Consider the following 18,733-nt stretch of genomic DNA (forward strand, 5'->3'; position numbering starts at 1 on the left):
ATGAATTAATGTGGTAGAGATTATAAATGGTAACAAGAAGAGAGACAATTCCCAGTTTCAGGCGAAGACTTTCAATAATTTTTCACTGATGGAGGAGTCATTCTATGTACATTGCTGGTTCTAGTCACCTCCTTATTAACAGTATTTTCAAAGTGTGCCTGAATACCAGCTTTTTACAGTGAATTCAATTGTATAAAACAGCTGAATGTAACATAAAGCTAAACATGTTTATAAACTCTTCACTTATTTTTTCTGGTTTTCTTCTTCAGGAAATTTGACTAAAATTCTATCTTTGAATATGTTTCTATTAGTTGGTCAGTGTTCCAAAGCAATATTGTGTTGTTTTTTCTTTCTTACACTAGCAGCTATATACAATACTGTCATAAAAGTTTACAGCATTGATCTTTGATATGTGCAAAGAGGCTGTTTTACTGCTAAGCAAGCAGTTATGGTATCACATTTCTCACTTGTATTCGCCTTTGTAGGCCAGGAATGCTGAGGGAAGGTGATTCCACCTGTGCTGTAGTTTGTCTTTTGAATTTGTTCAGCTGATTTGTATTTTAAGATCATGGGCAGGTGCATGCAAAAGCAAATGGCTATATAAATCTTCAGGGTTCACTTAATCAGGGTGTTAGGACTCTCTATACACAGTGGTTTTAATATTTGCAAGGTTTTATGAAAGTGTTTGAATCATTGTGACTGTGGCAATAAAACTTAAGTGGAGTTAGCAGGCAAGCAGGTTATGAATCAGAAACTTCATCAGAATGAGCAACGCTCTAATGACTTCAAATCAACAAGCTGGTTTGTGGAAGGAAATGGAAATTGCTTGCAATTACCATGTTATGCTTCAGATTGAAGTCCCCAGGATGCTCTCTGGCTTTATGGATGAGATCCCTTTGTGCCTTTCCACCTCTGTTTTCAATGTAAAGAAGCTTCCAGAATTGTCTGATGCAAACTTGTTGCTGCTGATTTCTTGGGAAAATAAAACCTCTGCCACCTAAATGTACTAGAACACAGAAATAACTTCCTTTACCCTGGTATGTCTTGAAACCACCCTCCTTGATTTAAATTGCTAGCGAGTATTGCCCCCTCATCTTGACTACTGTAAATCTGGAAAAAGCAGAAACCGAGTTGCTGAAAAAAGTCCCTTAGCTAAAAGGTTGTTAAGAGACTATTCTTAAATATGTCATCCTGTACTTTGCCAGTTTTGCATTGCCACTTCCCAGTGAAGTACTAAGTAGTCTCTGTGACTTAAATCTTCCCTCCAGGGAGATTTTCCTATGGAATTTAGGCAAAGGCAGCTGATAGAATCAAATTCAGGACATGCAAACTAACACCCAGTTGCTGCATCTTTCATCTACCTGGTATCTGCTCTTCTACACTTTGTCTTGAAGTCCTCTAATTGATTGGGCTCTTCAGGACCTTCATGCATCTCACTGTTGTTGTAGTCTGTTTTGAACTTCAAAATTTCATTCACCTTGTATAACTCATTCCTGATGTCTGGGATCTCCTTGAAGATGTGGCAGGGCCTGGGAAGATGCAAAGCTTATTTCTGAAATCAGTCTTCGCTCTTGGGACTCTGCCCTTAGCCATTTTAGATATACTTGCAAGCTGTCTTACCTGTGGAAGGACAAACCTTCTGCAGTGAAATACACCATGAGCATGAACAAAGGCTTTATCTCTTCCTTGGGATAGCTTTCAGCTGCCCTTCCCTTCGGCATGATATGAAGAATGTGACAGATTTTATTCAAATACGAGAGCTTTTTAAAACTTAATGCATTAAAGCTTTTAACTTCCAGAGCCTACGAAGGAGATATAAAATCTCTGCTTTTTTCACTCATCCCTTCACCGTTATAGAAATGCAGTGGGTACTGTTCAATTATTCATTCCTTTGGAGTCCAAATTTGATTTTTTGGTGTATTTGTTGATTATGTCCTCTTACTGGTGAACATAGAGTTCTGAAGTTGTTACAGATCTCGACTCAGTTTCTGTTGATGTTTATCAGTCTTTTTGGTGTATTTACCAATCATCTTTATATTTTTTGTGTTTGAATTATACGTAAAAAGTGGAGCATGGAAGCTTTAAGAAGAATTTTAAATAATGGTATGCAAAGTGACTTCTCCATAATATGTGTGAACAGTACGGTACTAGTTCTGTGCAGAAATACTGAGTAATACAGAATTTCTGTGGAGTACAGCATGATTGAATTTGAAGCGACCATTTTAATTCTGGCATTTCATAAGTTGTGAATGCTTACGTTGTTCTGTGAGTGATGCATAATTTAAAGATTTCCATTAAGGCTACTATGACTAATGTAATATTCTGACTGCAGAATCTATGCAGCTTCTATTAACTGTTTAAGATTTATCATTTCTGTTTTGTTTGAACAGTAGGTTCCTTTGTGGCTAATGTTTCCAGTGTGCATTTCTAATGATTTAATTAAATAAGTTTAAGCACACTGTATTTCTCTTGGGATTGAGACCCTAGTGTTTGCATCTTTTATACCTTGTTTGGAAAAGAAAAAAGTGTTTCCTCCAACAGATAGCTTAATCCAAGCTGCAGCTTTCCCTGACAGCTTTGAGTTGATATGAGTATTGATTGCCGCTGAGAAAAGAGGACCTAGTAGTGCCAAAGATTTTCATTCATTGAGCCAGATAAAGAAATACACCTGGCTAAAAATAGAAAAAAATCCTGTTACATACATTCAGCAGGGTGCTTCCTCAAATTGTTTGAAAGTGACTGTGCAACCCTTGGTCATATCCCTTAGTTTTGCTAAAAATAGACAGAGCTTAATTCTTCTGCCTACACTTTCAACAGTTCAATTTGTTACCTAGAGCAACACTCTAGATTAACAACTTAGTTGTAATAAAACTGGTAACACTTTATTTTGAAGCCTTTTGCTCTGTTCTTTTTCTTGTAATGTTTGGATGATGTGCAGAAAACGGTGGCATTATACAAATTTAGTAACCTCTGTATGGGAGGGTGTCTCATGACTGAGAATGCATTTTGGTAGCTGACAGGGAAGATCAAGCTGCTGCTTTGACAGTTAATTTTTACTGCTTTTCTTCCCTGTGCATTAAGCAGTCATGGCACCATAGCCTGCCAGTAGCTGTTTAATATTAGATATGCTCATAAAAATTTTAATTATCACCTTTGAATGAAGTTTAATCTACAGTTGTCAGAAAATATGAAACACATGGCACTAGGAAATAAATTATATCCCTCTTGACAATATTTCCTTTCAAATACGGAAAACTGAATTCTGCACATTCAGTCAAGGGCAGTAGAATATTCTTTCCCCATCAAAACAAAACAAAAAGGAGTTAGAATGCAGGCTTGGTGAGGTTGACAGTCTCTTCTATGGCAACTAAAACCTGCAAACTAAATCAGCTGCTGGTGTATAAATAAGATACTTTGTACAACAAAATTGCAACAGTCAAAATAAAACAAGCATTTTTTAATGTACAAAAGCTCACGTAATTTGTCTTGAGTAATATGGATTATAGAGAACCTGTGCTTGTTTCTTGATGAAAAAACAGGTTTGAAGACGTAATGTATTTGCCTCTTTTCATAATCTGTGTTTTATGAAGTAGTAATTAAAACAGTTCTCTGAATTTCTCATGGCTGATGTTACAGTAATAACTCTTAAAATGCTTGTAAAGACACAGCTTTCTTATCTCTGCTCATCACACAACTACTGTTATTGGGGTCTGCTTTTCTCAGTACATTGTCAGTGACTTTTGCAGGAGGGTAGAGCAGGTATGTGTGTTGATCTTGTCTTCATTTCTCCTTTCCATTTCTGATGGTGGAGGCCATTAAGTGTTTGAACTGCTTTTTCCGTTGTATTCTTACTCTTGGAAACCTTTTAGGCAGAAATCCTGTAACTTTATCTTTAAGACACTTGTTATCCCAGTACCCTGTGTTTGCTTCAGTTAGGATTTAGACTCTGTAGGTTTGGATATTGCCCAGCCTGCATCATTGCTGTCCTTGCTATCTGTGGCTATGGGCTCTACCTGTTTAGTTTGAGAGGAGGGGCGCTGTCTTCACCTCAGACATGAAATTAAGAGGTACATGCCTGAAAAACACCAGCTATCCCCAGTCATCTCTAGCATCCAGAGAAGGCTTATTATTGCCAAGAGTGAAGAAAGTTGTTTTACCAGTCATGAGTCTGAGCAGGTAGACTACCTGTGAGTCAGACAATGAGTGGAAAGCAAGAAAGAAGATGCTGCTGAGTTCAACGTGATGTGTACAACCAGTACTGGTTTTGTTGGTCGTCTTACTAAGACCACCAGGTTGCTGTCACCAGGAGGGTGGTCTTACCTCAGCAGAAAGAACAGCATTCACATCTTCATTTTGGACAACGTATCAGAGCCAGGTGGGAGTAGGAGGCATTCCTGAGCCTGTGCTATGGTTCATCCTTATTTGCTCAATTGGGTTTCCTTTGCACTGCAAAATTATCTCAGATAATTTTAGACTTCTGAAATGGCTCCAGGATAAAAGGAAAAAAATGTATTTCACTTTCAGGTGTCCTCAGAACACAGCATAGAATTAAGACAGGTGGCATTTCACTGTTTAACAAAATGCTGACTTTATCTAGTGCTGCTACAAGGTATCACTGAAGATGCTGGCTGTTCTGTTTGAAATCAGTTCATTTTTCAGCACAATGGATAACAGAATGTAAGATGTTATCAGTCATGCTTTGATCTGATAATGAAACCACAAGCACTCAGATTTTCTGATGGATGCCAATTATAGGTTTACTGGGGACAGCTTGACTGTACTTACTGAAATCATTATGCAAGGAACCTTGGTCTGTCTCAGATTGTTTTATGCAGATGAATATTTTAGATTTCAGAGCTACTGCTGAGTCAGTTTTCTGGATAACACAACAGCCAAGCCCTGCTGGATGAATTTGGGCCTTGTCCTTGCCCACCTGATTTTAAGGCATTCAGCTTTGCGGAGGGTGTCACTAGAATGAAATGCTACTGACAGCCTTTTTTCATCCAGGAGTTTGCCAGCTAATCAGTAATTAGGCCTGGATTTTCCTTGCTTGGTTCTGTGTCCAAGGTTATATTCTTTCTGTGTGGATTCTGTAAAATAGACATATTTTGCAAGATGGACAAATACAAGATGCTGAGTGTAGTTCCAGGTGAGCTTAGAGCCCAGGGCTGTTCCTGGGCAGTTTCTTTATGCAGTAAAGCAGTGAATTCTCTTTCTACCACTGTCCCCACTCCCCAATCAGGGGAGATTTCCAAGGTCAAGAAATTAAGCTACAGTCATCTTAAAACCTGCACTGTAAAAGACAGTTGTGTCTGTGTTGAGCAGTACCGATGCCCTTTCATGCTGCCTGGGTCTGAGCTTTCTGCCTCAGCCAGGTGTGAAACCTACCTGTCAGAACAACACCGCAGAGCCCCATGGACCACCCAACGCATCCGGATGGCCTTGCTGCAGGAAGCAGAGCACTCTCCTCTTGGAAATGGAAATGGTTTCATTATGTTCAGCTGAGAAATTCTTTGGATCCTATCCAAGCCTTAATTCTTGAACATCTCTTCTACCCACTGTACCTCAAACAAGCTGTGACTTTTTAGTGAGGATTTAATAAACGTAGTGCTCAAGATGATGTTCTTTGAGGTTTCTGATACTTTTTGACATTTTTCTCTGAAAATTCTCATCTGCTCATTCCTTTAGACTGAACAGTTTTCAAGGGCAGAACCTGTATCTGTTGAGCGCGTTGTATGCTTCTCCTGAAATTTATTCTTAGGCAACCTCAGTGTCCTACTTAAACATTATGCTTGCTTACCTGTGTTTTTTGAGTAATGGAAGGAGGATAAATGGGAGATACTAAATTAACTGTGTAAAAACTGCTATATTGTTATTATATTATTTATACTGCAAGTGTAAGTACAACATAGGGTCTCCTTATTTACCAGTGAAGCTTCCTATTTTAATGGCTCATGAAGTAATTGTTTAATAACCTCTCCTCAAAGATATACAGAGCAGTCTGGAAAGTGCTTCTGCTTGTTGACCCACCAGTTTGGTGTACCCCTCCTGTGAAGCATGAAGGCTTGTTCCATCCAACCCCAGGCAATGTTTTCCCTTCACATCTGACCTAAGCTAGCCAGTAATAGAAGAATAACCCACTGACTTTAGCCAAATATAGTCTTAAATTTGTGTGATTCACCTAATGCTGAGTTTGTATTGAGCTAATATCATTCTTTTCAGCCACTTGATGTAGATTTCTTAGATATAACATACATGAGCAGCTTTTATTTATCCTTAGAGTAACTGCTTCTTAAGCAAGTCAATGTGTGCTCGTAGACCTGCTCCTCTCTCCGTTGTTTTGCATTAATGTGCTGCCATGGACTTTGCATTTTGCTGGAGTGAAGACAAATGTACCTCCTTTGCTCAGGAGGCACCAGGGTGTACCCAGACCCTCAGGCTACAAAGCCATTAAAAGGCAGTATTTTCATATGTTTGCGTAGAAAAGGCCACAGGGTCAGTATTCAGAACTGTGGTGATTGCATTATGGGCAACTGCTCTGTCTTTAGTTATCAATATCAAAAAGTTACCAAACTGTCTAATGCTAATTCATTTTGTGCTAAAGATTTACGAGTAGAGAATGTCTTGCTTAACACTTGAAATTTTCCTATTTTGGAAGATGAATTATGTTGCCTTTAAGGAATAGAAAAAATGGAGCTGGATAAGTATAGTGGCAAAAAAAAGATTCATGGTAGATTTTTAGAGAGGCTGTTCCATTAGAAAGAGCTGTAACATTGGCTTGACCTTTCCAGCATTGTGCATAAACTTGATTTCTATATGTAAGTAGAGTCATTATGCTTCTAACTTGTGTATCTTTGCCTACCAGTGGTTGCTGGTTTCTTTGTCAGTCTATGTTCTTGATTTCCTGGTTGGTGCATAGTGGAAAAAATGGAACCCAAAATTGAATCAAAATTGGTAGCATTCTGACATGGTTTTGTGATTCTTATTGGGTTGATTGGTTGGTTGGTTGGTTTGTTTGGGGTTTGTTTGGGGCTTTTTGTTGGGTTTTTTGTTTTGCTTTGGGTTTTTTGTTTGTTTGGTTTGGGTTTTTTTGGTTGGTTGGTTTTGGTTTGGTTTTGTTTTTTTGATTGGATTAAAAATTTTGTACCCAACAGTTGTAATTTTGTGTGCAACTACCTAACTGTTAGATGTTAATCCCCAGAGCTAGCACTCTCTGCAAAACTGTAAAAGACGCTGACAACACTTTCTGTTATGAAGTACCATGAAGATTGCCTTTTATTTCTTGTGCAATGTATTGGGTATAATGATTAGATGGAAACAGTAAAGCAACCTGTAATGGTTCTGTTCTCTCAAGTGATGCATGAAAATACACTTAATGATGTTTATTAGAAAGTCTGTTAGGAAAAAAATGCTTCCATTTGATAAAATACACGTTGACTAATGCTTCTTAAGTAGGAGTATGATTCTACAGCAATAACTACTAAGGACTAATACTGGTTGATTATCTTCTACTGTTGTCTTAGAACTGTTTTTTTTTTATTACAACTCTAATTTTTTGCTTGCAGGTGGCAGTGTGCTGTATTTGTTTCTTTGTCATCCTTCCATTGAACCTCGTTGGGACGATTCTTGGCCGAAATCTGTCAGGACAGCCTAATTTTCCATGTCGTGTCAATGCAGTGCCTCGTCCTATACCAGAGAAGAAATGGTAAAGACGAGCATAAATGTTAACTAGAAATATTCACTTCAGTACATTTAAATTGGTGTTCTGGTGTTCAGTTTTAATGAAATAACTCCTTTTAATTTAAAGTGAGTCGTGCCTAGAAGAACTGCTCAACTGACATTTTCTTAATATGATTTTTCTTTTGAATTAAAACACCATGGTTAATAGTTGTAGCAGATTTTACATTCCTAGATCACAGATTCACATTTTGCCTGAAATGCTTTTTAGTCCCTATTTAAAGGGGGTGGTGCCAACTCAGTTCTTGTATAGGTATATTGACACTAAAACTTCTCCTCTTCAGTTAATGCCTCTTACAGGTTTAGGATTGAATGTGCCTTGGAGGCAGAACTGTTCTGATTAATGGTCTCCATACAGAAGCTGAGACATATTTGCAGGGTTATGGTGGGGAGAAGCTTGCAATGCTGTTCCCAATTCTGTGCTTTTGTTGATGGCACAGAGCCTAAAATATTGCAGGTATGTGGTTTGAATTGTGAAGAAGCCTTTATAATTTTTGAAGTGGATGTAAAGGGGTGCCTAGTCTCAAAAAGCATACTTAGGTTTTTGGAAAATTACGAATGCAATCACTTTTTCCTATTAATTTAATTCTGAGGTGGAAGCAGCAAGCTACGGAAATTAAAATATCCTCAGAGGATTTTTTGAATAGATTTTTCTTGCTTTCCCTATTCAGAGGAATGGAAGAGACAAAGTGAGAAGGGCACTGAAACATGTAAGCCTGTAATGTCCTAGTGGGTTGTGCAGCTCAGATGTTAAAATTTAATTTGTATTGTAACCTGTATCTTGTGAATCCGATGGATTTTTCTGGATCAGCATGACAGTTAAAGATACTTCTCTTGACGATGATGAAGTAACACACCATCAACTTAGACAAGTGTCCTATAAATAATACAAGAAGCTGCAAATTAAATCACTGGTTACTGGCTGGATTCAGCATCATTGCAAGTACCACAGAGAGGTCACCTTTTAGTGACAGTGTCTTCTACAGGTAGCTGGATATTCATTTTTAGCTAAATGTTCATGACTCAGTATAGCATTAAAAATGAACGCTGGTTCTTATTTATGTAACTGTTATCCTGTGAAATTTTCCTTGCACTTTTTGCTGTATTTGTAGCCATCAACAGCTACAGTGTGTTTTCACTGCCTTCATTCACAGCTGGTGGATGTCATAGGGCTTGATTGCTTAGGCTCTTTCTGTCAAGAAAGCTTCTTTCTGTGGCCTTAAGGCTGGTTAGATGACTAACCTAATGCCTGCAGGTAATAGGCATGAGCCTCGTGTTTTGTTTCAGCTTTCCCCAAGAATGACTTTTTCTTTTATCCATACACATGACATTTTTGAGGGAATCTTTCTAATCTACTGGTAAGAAACAGAAATGTTCTTTTTAGCATGCCTTTAAACAATGTTCTGTGCTATATTAATTATCTGGTCTTAATATGTTTATAAATGAAATATTTTAATTGTCCCTAAACTAATTCTACTATCTTTCAGGTTCATGGAGCCAGCTGTTATTGTTTGCCTAGGTGGAATCCTCCCTTTTGGATCAATTTTTATTGAAATGTGAGTACGTCAGCTGTTTCCCAGTTTGATTAAAAATTACAATTTACGTTACATTACAATATCATCTGCATATTTTGTTTACTCTCGTCAGGTATTTCATTTTTACTTCATTCTGGGCTTACAAGATCTACTACGTTTATGGCTTTATGATGCTGGTTCTGGTTATCCTCTGCATTGTGACAGTTTGTGTGACCATCGTTTGTACGTATTTCCTGCTAAACGCAGAGGATTACAGGTGGTAAGTGTTACAGTATTTTAATACTTAACCAGATTGTGAGACTTTTGTAATAGAAGAAGTGTTTCTTCAGTCTAGATGGGTCTTTTCCAAGTGCATTGTGCATCTTCTTGGGAAGCCTTTTGGCTAGTTGTGTGATGGACATGCATGTTTACTTTCAGGCAATGGACAAGCTTTCTTTCTGCGGCATCAACTGCGATTTATGTTTACATGTACTCCTTTTACTACTACTTTTTCAAGACAAAGTAAGTGATAGTTTTCTTGCTTGAATGTCAGGTTACTATATTGCCAAATAAGTTTTATTGATAAAAAATGGGGGAAATACCAAGCATAAATTTCTATCTTTCTTTTTCAGGATGTATGGCTTGTTTCAAACATCATTTTACTTTGGTTATATGGCAGTATTTAGCACAGCTTTGGGAATAATGTGTGGTAAGTTCCAGATATTTTGAGTTTTCTAACATTTTTTCAGACTCATATTTCTGACCTTAGCTCATAGTTTTGGTGGTAGAATATGTATGTCTGCAAGATCTGCTCAAAAAATCTTTAAGAAGAATCCAGAGAGTTTTCTGCTTATACTTGGTTCCTACCTTATATAGGAGATTCCTATGGATTGTGTCTTCTGATACGAAGATAATTTATGTACTGTGCAGAGAATTTCACCCTCAGTGCAAGTTTGAGAGACTCAGTATTTGGCAAGAAATCCTGGAAAATAAATTCCAAATAAAGTTGAGACCATGCTAGCATTTTGCTTTGGAATTTTTACTGTTGCCCAAGACAAGGAGCTAGGTGCACTCATTGAGCCATCAGTGATAGCACACTGATGACAGTACCATCTGTATCTTGTGGCATGTATATATGAGGGTGAGCAGAACAGAGGACTGCAAATTTGAAGATAACCTTTGAGAAATAAGTATTGCAATATTCACAGGTGAGGAGAGTGCAGGGTGTTCCTGGGTGCAGCTGGATTTCATTGCTTTTTAAGATGCTATTTTGACAGATGCTTAGAGAAAAACATAGTACATGTCAGGGAGGTCATCTGAGAAAGCCAAACACTTTTTCATGTGTTAACTTCATTATTTCCTTAATGACCTTCAGAAAGTGCTTCTTGATTCTTTTGCACTTTTCTATAATGCTGGGGTTTTTGTAAGTGATCTTAATTTAATACTTCTTTGTAGTGAATGAATAGTCCTATAACAAGTGGAAAGGTTTCTTAGAGTTATATTTGAGGCATGAGATGTCTTACAGAAACTTACTTCTGTAAAGTATACATTTCCTGGTATCTCAAGAGGGTGGGTAATACCACAATGCTTTATAAAAAGGGGAGGGAATTCATCACTTAACAGCTGAATACCTGTTCCCCTTTTCTCTCATACAATTTAGTCTTGCTTCATCAGGTTCTTGGCACATTACAAGACTTCCCTGCTGTTTTGGTAGTCTTGCAGCCGTTTTTTTTCTTTACTAGGCTTATACTTTTCAGCTCTAATGTTTTCTTTCTAAAGTGCTCAGGCCAGTATTGATTAAAATGTCTATGATGCAAAAGCCAAGCTTGTCCACCAGCTTCTGTAATCAAAATGTATTTTAAAACGTGAAAAAGAAAGATTGTCAAATGCTTACTTCTCATGGTGGGACACTATTTGATGGAACATTAGAGTAAAATCAAATTTTTCAATAACATAAAATATTTCAGCACACTAAACTTTATTTCCACAGCTCTATTGAGATTTCTTTCTGTCTTTCTAAGTATGTTGGAAGAGAAGCTGTGAGATTCCTTTTTACCGATAAGTCCCATTTTCAGCATGTGGAGTGGCAAAAAAAATCCCCTGTCAAAAAGCATTTGTGTAGGGAACTTGCAGCTATTGAGGTCTAACAAATACATTTGTGTTAAAGACTTGTGCAGTGTGTGTGCTACTGACTGTAGGTCTGTGAAAAGTGTGTGGAACTGTTCTTTGGAGGCTCACACCAGTGGGTGTATTGGGTATCACAGCTGGATGTGCGATGAACTAGTTAGGGCCCAGAGCAGCCACAGGGGAACTCTCTGTAGGCATGGATCATCCAGCTCGGAGTTTAATGCCCTTGACAATGCCTAGTGAACTCAGTACCACATGTAGTGGGATGCTTTGATCCACAAAGTTTGCTGCTCTCCGAGAGCATCTCAGGTCTGGGACTGGACATTAGGGAGCCCATGAGAATTTCCAAACCTTTTGAGCTTCCCTCTTAGTGGCAGAAAAGGTTAAGACTCATTTCCCAACTTAGTGGAAGGCTTAGAAGCTACATAACTTAGGCCTCTTGCAATACCACACTTCAGCATTCAGATAAGTATTCTAAGTATACTTAAAGAGCTTTTAAAAGAATTTGGTCCTTACAAAGTCACAACTGTAGTAATTGGTTATTGGTTTGAAGCAATAGATGGGAATTAATCTCTTTTTGCTTTGTGGTTGCTCTTCCTCAGTATTTGGATTTTTCTCTTTATTTAAAAGCTTATTGTTCTGCTGAAATATGCTTGCAGTCTATTTCTGCTAAACCTACGTAGGCCATAACCAGGTTATAAATATAATCTGGTAAGGTGTTTAATAAATAAATAAATAAATAATTTCCTTTTACTATGTTTTTTTTCATTCAAATGAGCCGGCTGCCCTGCATTTGAATCAGGAGGACATTCTTTAGTCCTCATCGCCCGGGGTTTCTGCCTCCCTGCTCCATGTTTTATTCAATGCCTGTGAAGTAGCCTTGAGGCTTAATCCCTGCCTTGGGTATTGGCCATTAGTGGCCTTCATGGATAAGGCTCCTCTCTGATTCAGAATAGGTTATGATTTGTTTATGGGGATGAGAGCTTGTGGTCTCTTTTGACTGCTGCTCTCTACTCCTCCCCCTCACTTCCATCTCATGCATTCTCTAGATCCCAAGTGAAACACAGTTAATGCTTTGTTCTCTCAAATCTCTGTGATACCTGGCATCACATCACTAGAGAAACTTTCAAAGAACGAGTTCTGGAATGTACCTCAGTTTAGCAACTGAAATCGGCATTGGATCTGCTGGCAGTGTTTGCTTTAACAGGAAGAACCTGGAGAGTCTTAAAGCAGGAGTTCAGTGCCATTATTTTGTTCGTTTACTTCATAAGACAGAAGATGAATTTCTTGACAAGCTGCAGAAGAGTCTGCATGTGCTTCTGTATGATGTCAAGCTCACATCACCTCTTCACAGCCTGTGCTTGGGTCTGTCCAAATGTTGCACTGGTCTCTCCTTGAACAGCCAGGCTTTCCTTCTGCTGCATTCTCAGCTTGCTTGCAAGCAGCAACCTGATCTTGTGTGTGCTGTACTTGTTTTAATAGGACTCTACTTTCCCCAAGTTAATAATGCAAATCCCTGGTTTGCTGGCCAGTGCAATAGTTGCCATGATATTTAACAACTTGGAATGCTGTGCTGTACAGAAGCTGAATCCAAAGGCTCTTTACCACTCCAAAAACATTGGAATGATTTATCATATTTGCCTTGTGCAGATTTCTTGATTAGGTATGAATATTGGGCTTTTGAGGGTCTAAAAATCAAAACTTTGTGACAGTTTAATGGCCGACTTCATAAATCATCCCATCAGTCTCCAGGATTCAAAGAACTCTTCAGGATCTGAATAATTCCGTAGTCAGCAATGCCAGCTGCAGGTCTGTACAGCCTTAATATGTAAAGGCAAAAATATCACTTGATATTTTTACTGGAAAGTTTGGCATAAAACTTCTAGCATTGGTTAGACTTTTATATTTAACATGTCTTCTGCAGTTCTGGTGCATCCTGGTTCACTACAGTACTTTGTTCTGAGCTTTTCCCTATTGATTCAAGGAAGGAAGAATATCTTTTCTCTTAAGAGTCTATTCTTTACTAAGCGTCCACGCATTTAATGTTAGGAATTCTCTGTAGTGATTTTCAGACCCTGACTTCTCTATCCATCCTGTATTTTATGACTGTGTTGGCAGTCAGACGGCAGTTGTCTAATTCTTGCTTGATTTTCAACTTCAAACATGACGATTAACCAAATTGACTTACTCTCATTTTGCTTGGAAGAGATGAAGACATTCCCTGCTGATATTGTAAGACCACAGTATTTACTGAGCCCAGCAAACCTGAGGTTCTGGGTTTCACCAGGTTGCTGAATCTCTTTCTGAGAAGAGGCCTTAGTCCAGTGCATTTCTTTAATTTTTCTAGATGTCCCTAATACTGCAGTATTTTGGATTCTGCATAAAATGTTGCCCCTATCAAAAACTCAGTGACTTGTTCTTTCATTACTGCTGTGACAATGCGTACTTTGCTCATGACACCTACTAATTTGAAAACCACAGGTTGCAATTTCTTTAACTACTAACTGCTACTTGTTAATGTCTTTGTACAGACCTCCTTGAAGTGTAAGACTCCTGGGATGGGGATCTATTATTATTTGTGCCTTGTGGGAGGGAAGAAACCATCTGCCAATAAAACACTCATCCAGAAGGCATGTAACTTATAATAAAAACCCACCCTCCCATCCACCTTCCCTGCAGAGTGGGTGATTGTATGTTTTTTACCCTCTGCTCAGAAAAAATGGACTTGGTTATTGGCAGCAGTAGGGGGGCTGCTATATTTATCAAGGCCAAGTGAGCATGGCCTCTTGGTAAGATGGCTTAATGGATTTAGATTGCTAGACAGGGGAAGTTGCTGCCAGCCATTCAGGGGAAGCATGGATAATTAGAGTTTGAGAACCAGTATTGCAGGTAAAGAAGTTTCTGTGTGCAGAGTATGTGCTTTATGTGACTTTCTCTGTTTAAGTGTGTGTGGTTTCTATCACTGGCTTGTTTTGATGATCAGCTCTCTAACATATTCAATGTTTCTGGCTTATTTTGCAGGAGCTATTGGTTACATGGGAACAAGTGCCTTTGTTCGTAAAATCTACACTAATGTGAAAATTGACTAAGGAAATAAGAAAATTGAACTATGGATCAGCTCCTGTTTTCCTGGGGATGAACTTGCACAGCAAAAAGCGCGAGAAGAGATTTGGGTTTTAACACTGGGCACCATATGGGTCTCCATTTTGTGGATGGCTTAAAGTAACATCTATTTCATTGATCCTAGGTTCTTACTGACTGCTTTCTCCAACTGTTCACAGCAAATGCTTGGATTATATACAGTAGGCATTACTACAGTACGTGGCTAATCTTTCCCCCCCAAAAAAACCAACATCTAAAAACAAAAAAACCTAGCTCATTAAAGATGAATAGACTAGCTCTCTTCAGTGAAGAGGACAAACAGTTTGTTTAAAGCATTTGTTCCATTCAATAAAAAGAGGGAAACTTGGCTGCTAAAACTACTTGATTAGTAGTCTTCCTGGTACTCAACATTTCTAAATTATGTAAAAATGCTGTTCCAGAAAGATTACTCTTCTGATTTTTACTGCCATTGCCAGGATAAGGAGGTAGGTTTTGTATTTTGAACTCCAGGTGCTTTTTGGTTTATTTGCAATATCAACTACCCTACACTCATTTGTTTAAAAAATAATTTAAAAATATATAAACCCCCCATATGCATGTAATATATCAGCTATTGTTCTAGTTGGACCAACTTCCCTGTATTTATCTTTAAAGTAATATCCAGCTACATCTTAAATCCATCCAAAGAAAATACAGTCTGAAGACGGGGTGTGTTCTCTGCAATGCAATTTACTGTACAGTTAGAAAGCAAAATGTTAAATGAAGAGGATTGTTTGTTTTTTAATAAACACACTGAGGTCTAGATTAAAACAAAACCAACATTTTAACTGAATGTCTAAAGTGATTTTCCTTTTTTCCAAGTTAGTCTTGCATATTTTTTTGGGGGGTTGGGTTGAATGAAGATTTTCCTTTAGACATCATACAAGGGGTAATAAGTGTATATAACATTAAATAATGTAACTTAGGTGTAGATCCCAAATGTATTTGGATGTACAGATTTACTACAGAGTACTTTTTCTGATGATTCGGTGTAAAAATGTGTGAATTCGGGTGGCTTTTTACATCTTGCCTGCCATTGCATGAAAAGTTGGGGTTTCTTCACAATGTGTGTATGTCATGCTTTTCTGTTCTATTTCTCAAGCTCTTACAGGAATTAAATTTGTAATTTAGAACATTTTAATTTTTGTTAATCCTATCTGAACACTTGTGTAACATCAAAAGCACAGTTGCTTTAGAGTGTTCAGAAAACTAAAATAAACTTTTCAGACAAAAATGTTTTGATTGTGAAAATAGATGAGTTTGCAATTGAGAATGTTTGAAAAGGCAACACTGCTGAGCGCCAGTTTCTGTATACAATATTAGTGTGGTTTTCATCTATCAAAGCCCCCTGCTTTGAATTCAGAATTTGCTTACAACTGTATTGTACAGTACAACTCCAAAATGAATGACCAACCCAAAAAGATTCTTCTTGGCTGTGGATAAGTGTTTTGTGATCCAGCCAGTGTACTGGGAAAAGTGGGGGTAAGCGTGGACTGAAATAAATGAGCAAATAAAGGTTAAGTCTTTCTAAGATGACTGTTAATTATGCACTGTATTTAGCTAGAAGTATCCTGAATGTTTTTGTGACAGATTTGAGAGCCACTGGGCTTGATTTTTTTCATGGTTTTTTTTTAGACATCTGCCATGTAGGGATGTTTTCATCAGTGTGGCTGTCTGAAATAGAGCACCTGCCAATGGAGAAGGAAACTTCCTGAATTTAAAAAATGAGCCAAGCATTTGTATTGATTAGCACTGTACTGTCTCTATATAAAAAGTACTGATAATGCAGTAGCCACAATGAGAAACATCTGTATTCTGGCAGGGTTGTGTTGGAGCTTGGGTGAACTGTACAGGTGGGTAATAGTGGGAAGCAGTGCATCCTGCTGCATATGGCTTCTGAAAAGTATTTGAGCTTTCAGCTCTGATGTCCCTGGCCAATTTTAATCAATCTGTCAGAAAATAATTAAGTTTTGTTTCAAGTGAATCATTGGTTTCTGTAGGTGAACACTCTGCTGCTCAACAGAATAATTTTTTTAAAGTTTTGAAGTACAGGCTGATTTTAATATGAGCTTATAAACTGGGTCAGTAGTTTGTCTTTGTTCCAAAACATGGAGACTTAAAGCAAAGAATGGATTTTGTACTAGTACTTGCTAGTGCATACAGCTGTGGGAAGCCCTCTTTTCATCCCTGTTCTTCTAAATCTGAAGTGAGAAGCCATTAGCTCCACACAATAAATACATTAAGTACTCTGCCAAGATAAAAGTTTTTTTAAAGGGAATGTTTTGATAATGGGTCTGCTTCTCTATTTAGAGCACTGCTATGTGATTAGTCTATCAGAAACTTCACTAAACCGTTTGTGAATTTCATTTAATCACTTTTTAATGCCACAGGATGGTGGGCTGCCTACTTGCTTTTTCTATCCTCTGGCATTACTGGCTTTTGCATATCCAGATAGGATTGTATATCTTCTAAAGTGACATTGAAAAGATAACTTACTGCACTGGCATTGCTTTTGTTCTGCAAGCAAGTTCCTCCAGAGAAGTACTATGTTTAAATAATTGACATTTTTATACAGCCACCCTAGCACGTAAGTTGGGAGTTTGCTTTGTTTTCCCCCTTTTGGTTTCTGAAGGGAGTGCAAAATGTGACCAGTTTTCAACAGCTTGTCTTTATGGTTGCTGTTTGGGGCAAGGCTGTTTGCCCCCCTTCCCCCTCCTTGCCCTCCTCCCCAAAAATGTGGGTACAGCTTGAACCATCTTGCTTAATAGAAATTGGAAGCTCTCTGCTTAGATGATGTAGTCCTTCCTCTTTTATGGAAGAAATAAAGATCTTACAGACAACACTCCTCTTACCATGGTTGTTTCTTAAGAGTTTCTGGTTCTTGAATTCATGCTTTTTGATAACTCTTCAGTTGGCTGCTCAGTGCTTCTCTTCCCACTTCTGGTACAGGGACCAGGGATTTGGGTAAATAGTTGCATAAGCAATAGCCAGTCTTGACCAAATGTTTTAGGTAAATACAATTGTAAATATTTTCAGTTGAGGCAGAGTGCACATAGAAAGTGCCTCTTGTAATTAATACATAAAAAGTGGTGAATGTTGGATTGGAGGAAATGGAGACTGCAAATAATCATTACATTATGCTCTTTTTGTTGTCTGAATGTTTTGAAGCCACAGTGTCTATTAATTCCTCTCCAGAATTACATTCCAAAGTGTGTAAAGGGCACACAAATTGGTTTTTGTAGGATAGTCCTAGGTGTATTTCTTTAACAAGTTTCAGGTTATAAAACAAACCCAGAACACTAACACTTTTTACACTTTTGGTACTAAAACAGTAAAATTGATAGCACGTTCTTATCACTATCTTTAATGCAGAGCTAAGACAAATGAGAAGGTTACATTTTGCTCTAGCTTCAACATCAGCATCTAGCCAAATTTGCCCCATGAGGTATATATACACAGCTTCACTGAAGACAGCAAAATTCTGTAATTGTGAGTGCTTCAGGAATTTCTCCACTGGAATGTGTCCGGAAAGCATCCGCTCAGGAAAAGACAAAGTCTCCTCTCCAGTCTGTGGACAAGTAAACTGAATAGTTGGAGCTGGAGTTTAGGGCTCCTGTTATCTTGAATGAATTCTTGACTGTACAGCTTGTGGTTCATTTCAAGTCTGTTGGAACTGTAGGTTGAAGAATTCCAGTTTTGGATCCCTTGGATCTTTTCCCGGTTAATGCACTACGGCAGAGCAGCCCTGCCATAGCTGTTAGCACTGCTGCCATCTAAAACGAGTATCTCATACCAGGTTTAACCCTGAAGTCACGAAAGCCTCTGCTGTTGTTGGACTTCTCTTGGAATAAAGCCACACCTGAAAATGTTGGAGCAGTGTGTTTATGGCTTGCATTCTTCAGGAGCATCATATCTCATGAAAAAAACAAAAAGTTTTGGTGCCATTTGTTTTCCAAAGCCTGTCAAGGGAATATTTTCATTCTGCTAAATGGCTTCAGTGAGAAAATTCTCAAAACTTGCAGAGGAGACATCTGCATGTGCATTCTACAAGTAGTGTGCTTTTATCCAGGAGTGCTTTTTCAGTTCAGGAAAGTGACTTTTACAGTATTTACTTTCATTCAGTGGTTCTGAAATTTTTCCTCCAATTTTGGGGTTTTGGCTTGTGTGGGGAAACTGTAAAGATGGTGAGAGGACCCATTAATCTGGAAGGCTTT

At 38.1% G+C, this 18,733-nt stretch overlaps 1 protein-coding gene across 3 annotated transcripts in view; it reads left to right on the forward strand.

Moving 5' to 3' along the window:
- TM9SF3 (transmembrane 9 superfamily member 3) overlaps positions 1 to 17,361 on the forward strand; it is a 46,942-nt gene extending 29,581 nt beyond the window's left edge. For all 3 annotated transcript variants that reach the window (XM_048310445.1, XM_048310446.1, XM_048310444.1), the window contains exons 10-15: positions 7,566 to 7,705; positions 9,225 to 9,293; positions 9,385 to 9,531; positions 9,690 to 9,773; positions 9,884 to 9,960; positions 14,400 to 17,361. In XM_048310445.1, coding sequence (XP_048166402.1) covers positions 7,566 to 7,705; positions 9,225 to 9,293; positions 9,385 to 9,531; positions 9,690 to 9,773; positions 9,884 to 9,960; positions 14,400 to 14,467 — 585 coding nt within the window. In that variant the 3' untranslated portion in view covers positions 14,468 to 17,361. The remainder of the gene's footprint in view (positions 1 to 7,565; positions 7,706 to 9,224; positions 9,294 to 9,384; positions 9,532 to 9,689; positions 9,774 to 9,883; positions 9,961 to 14,399) is intronic.
- The last annotated feature ends 1,372 nt before the right edge of the window (positions 17,362 to 18,733 follow it).

The sequence above is a fragment of the Corvus hawaiiensis genome, chromosome 8, assembly GCF_020740725.1.
Source record: "Corvus hawaiiensis isolate bCorHaw1 chromosome 8, bCorHaw1.pri.cur, whole genome shotgun sequence".
NCBI classification, from domain to species: Eukaryota; Metazoa; Chordata; class Aves; order Passeriformes; family Corvidae; genus Corvus; species Corvus hawaiiensis.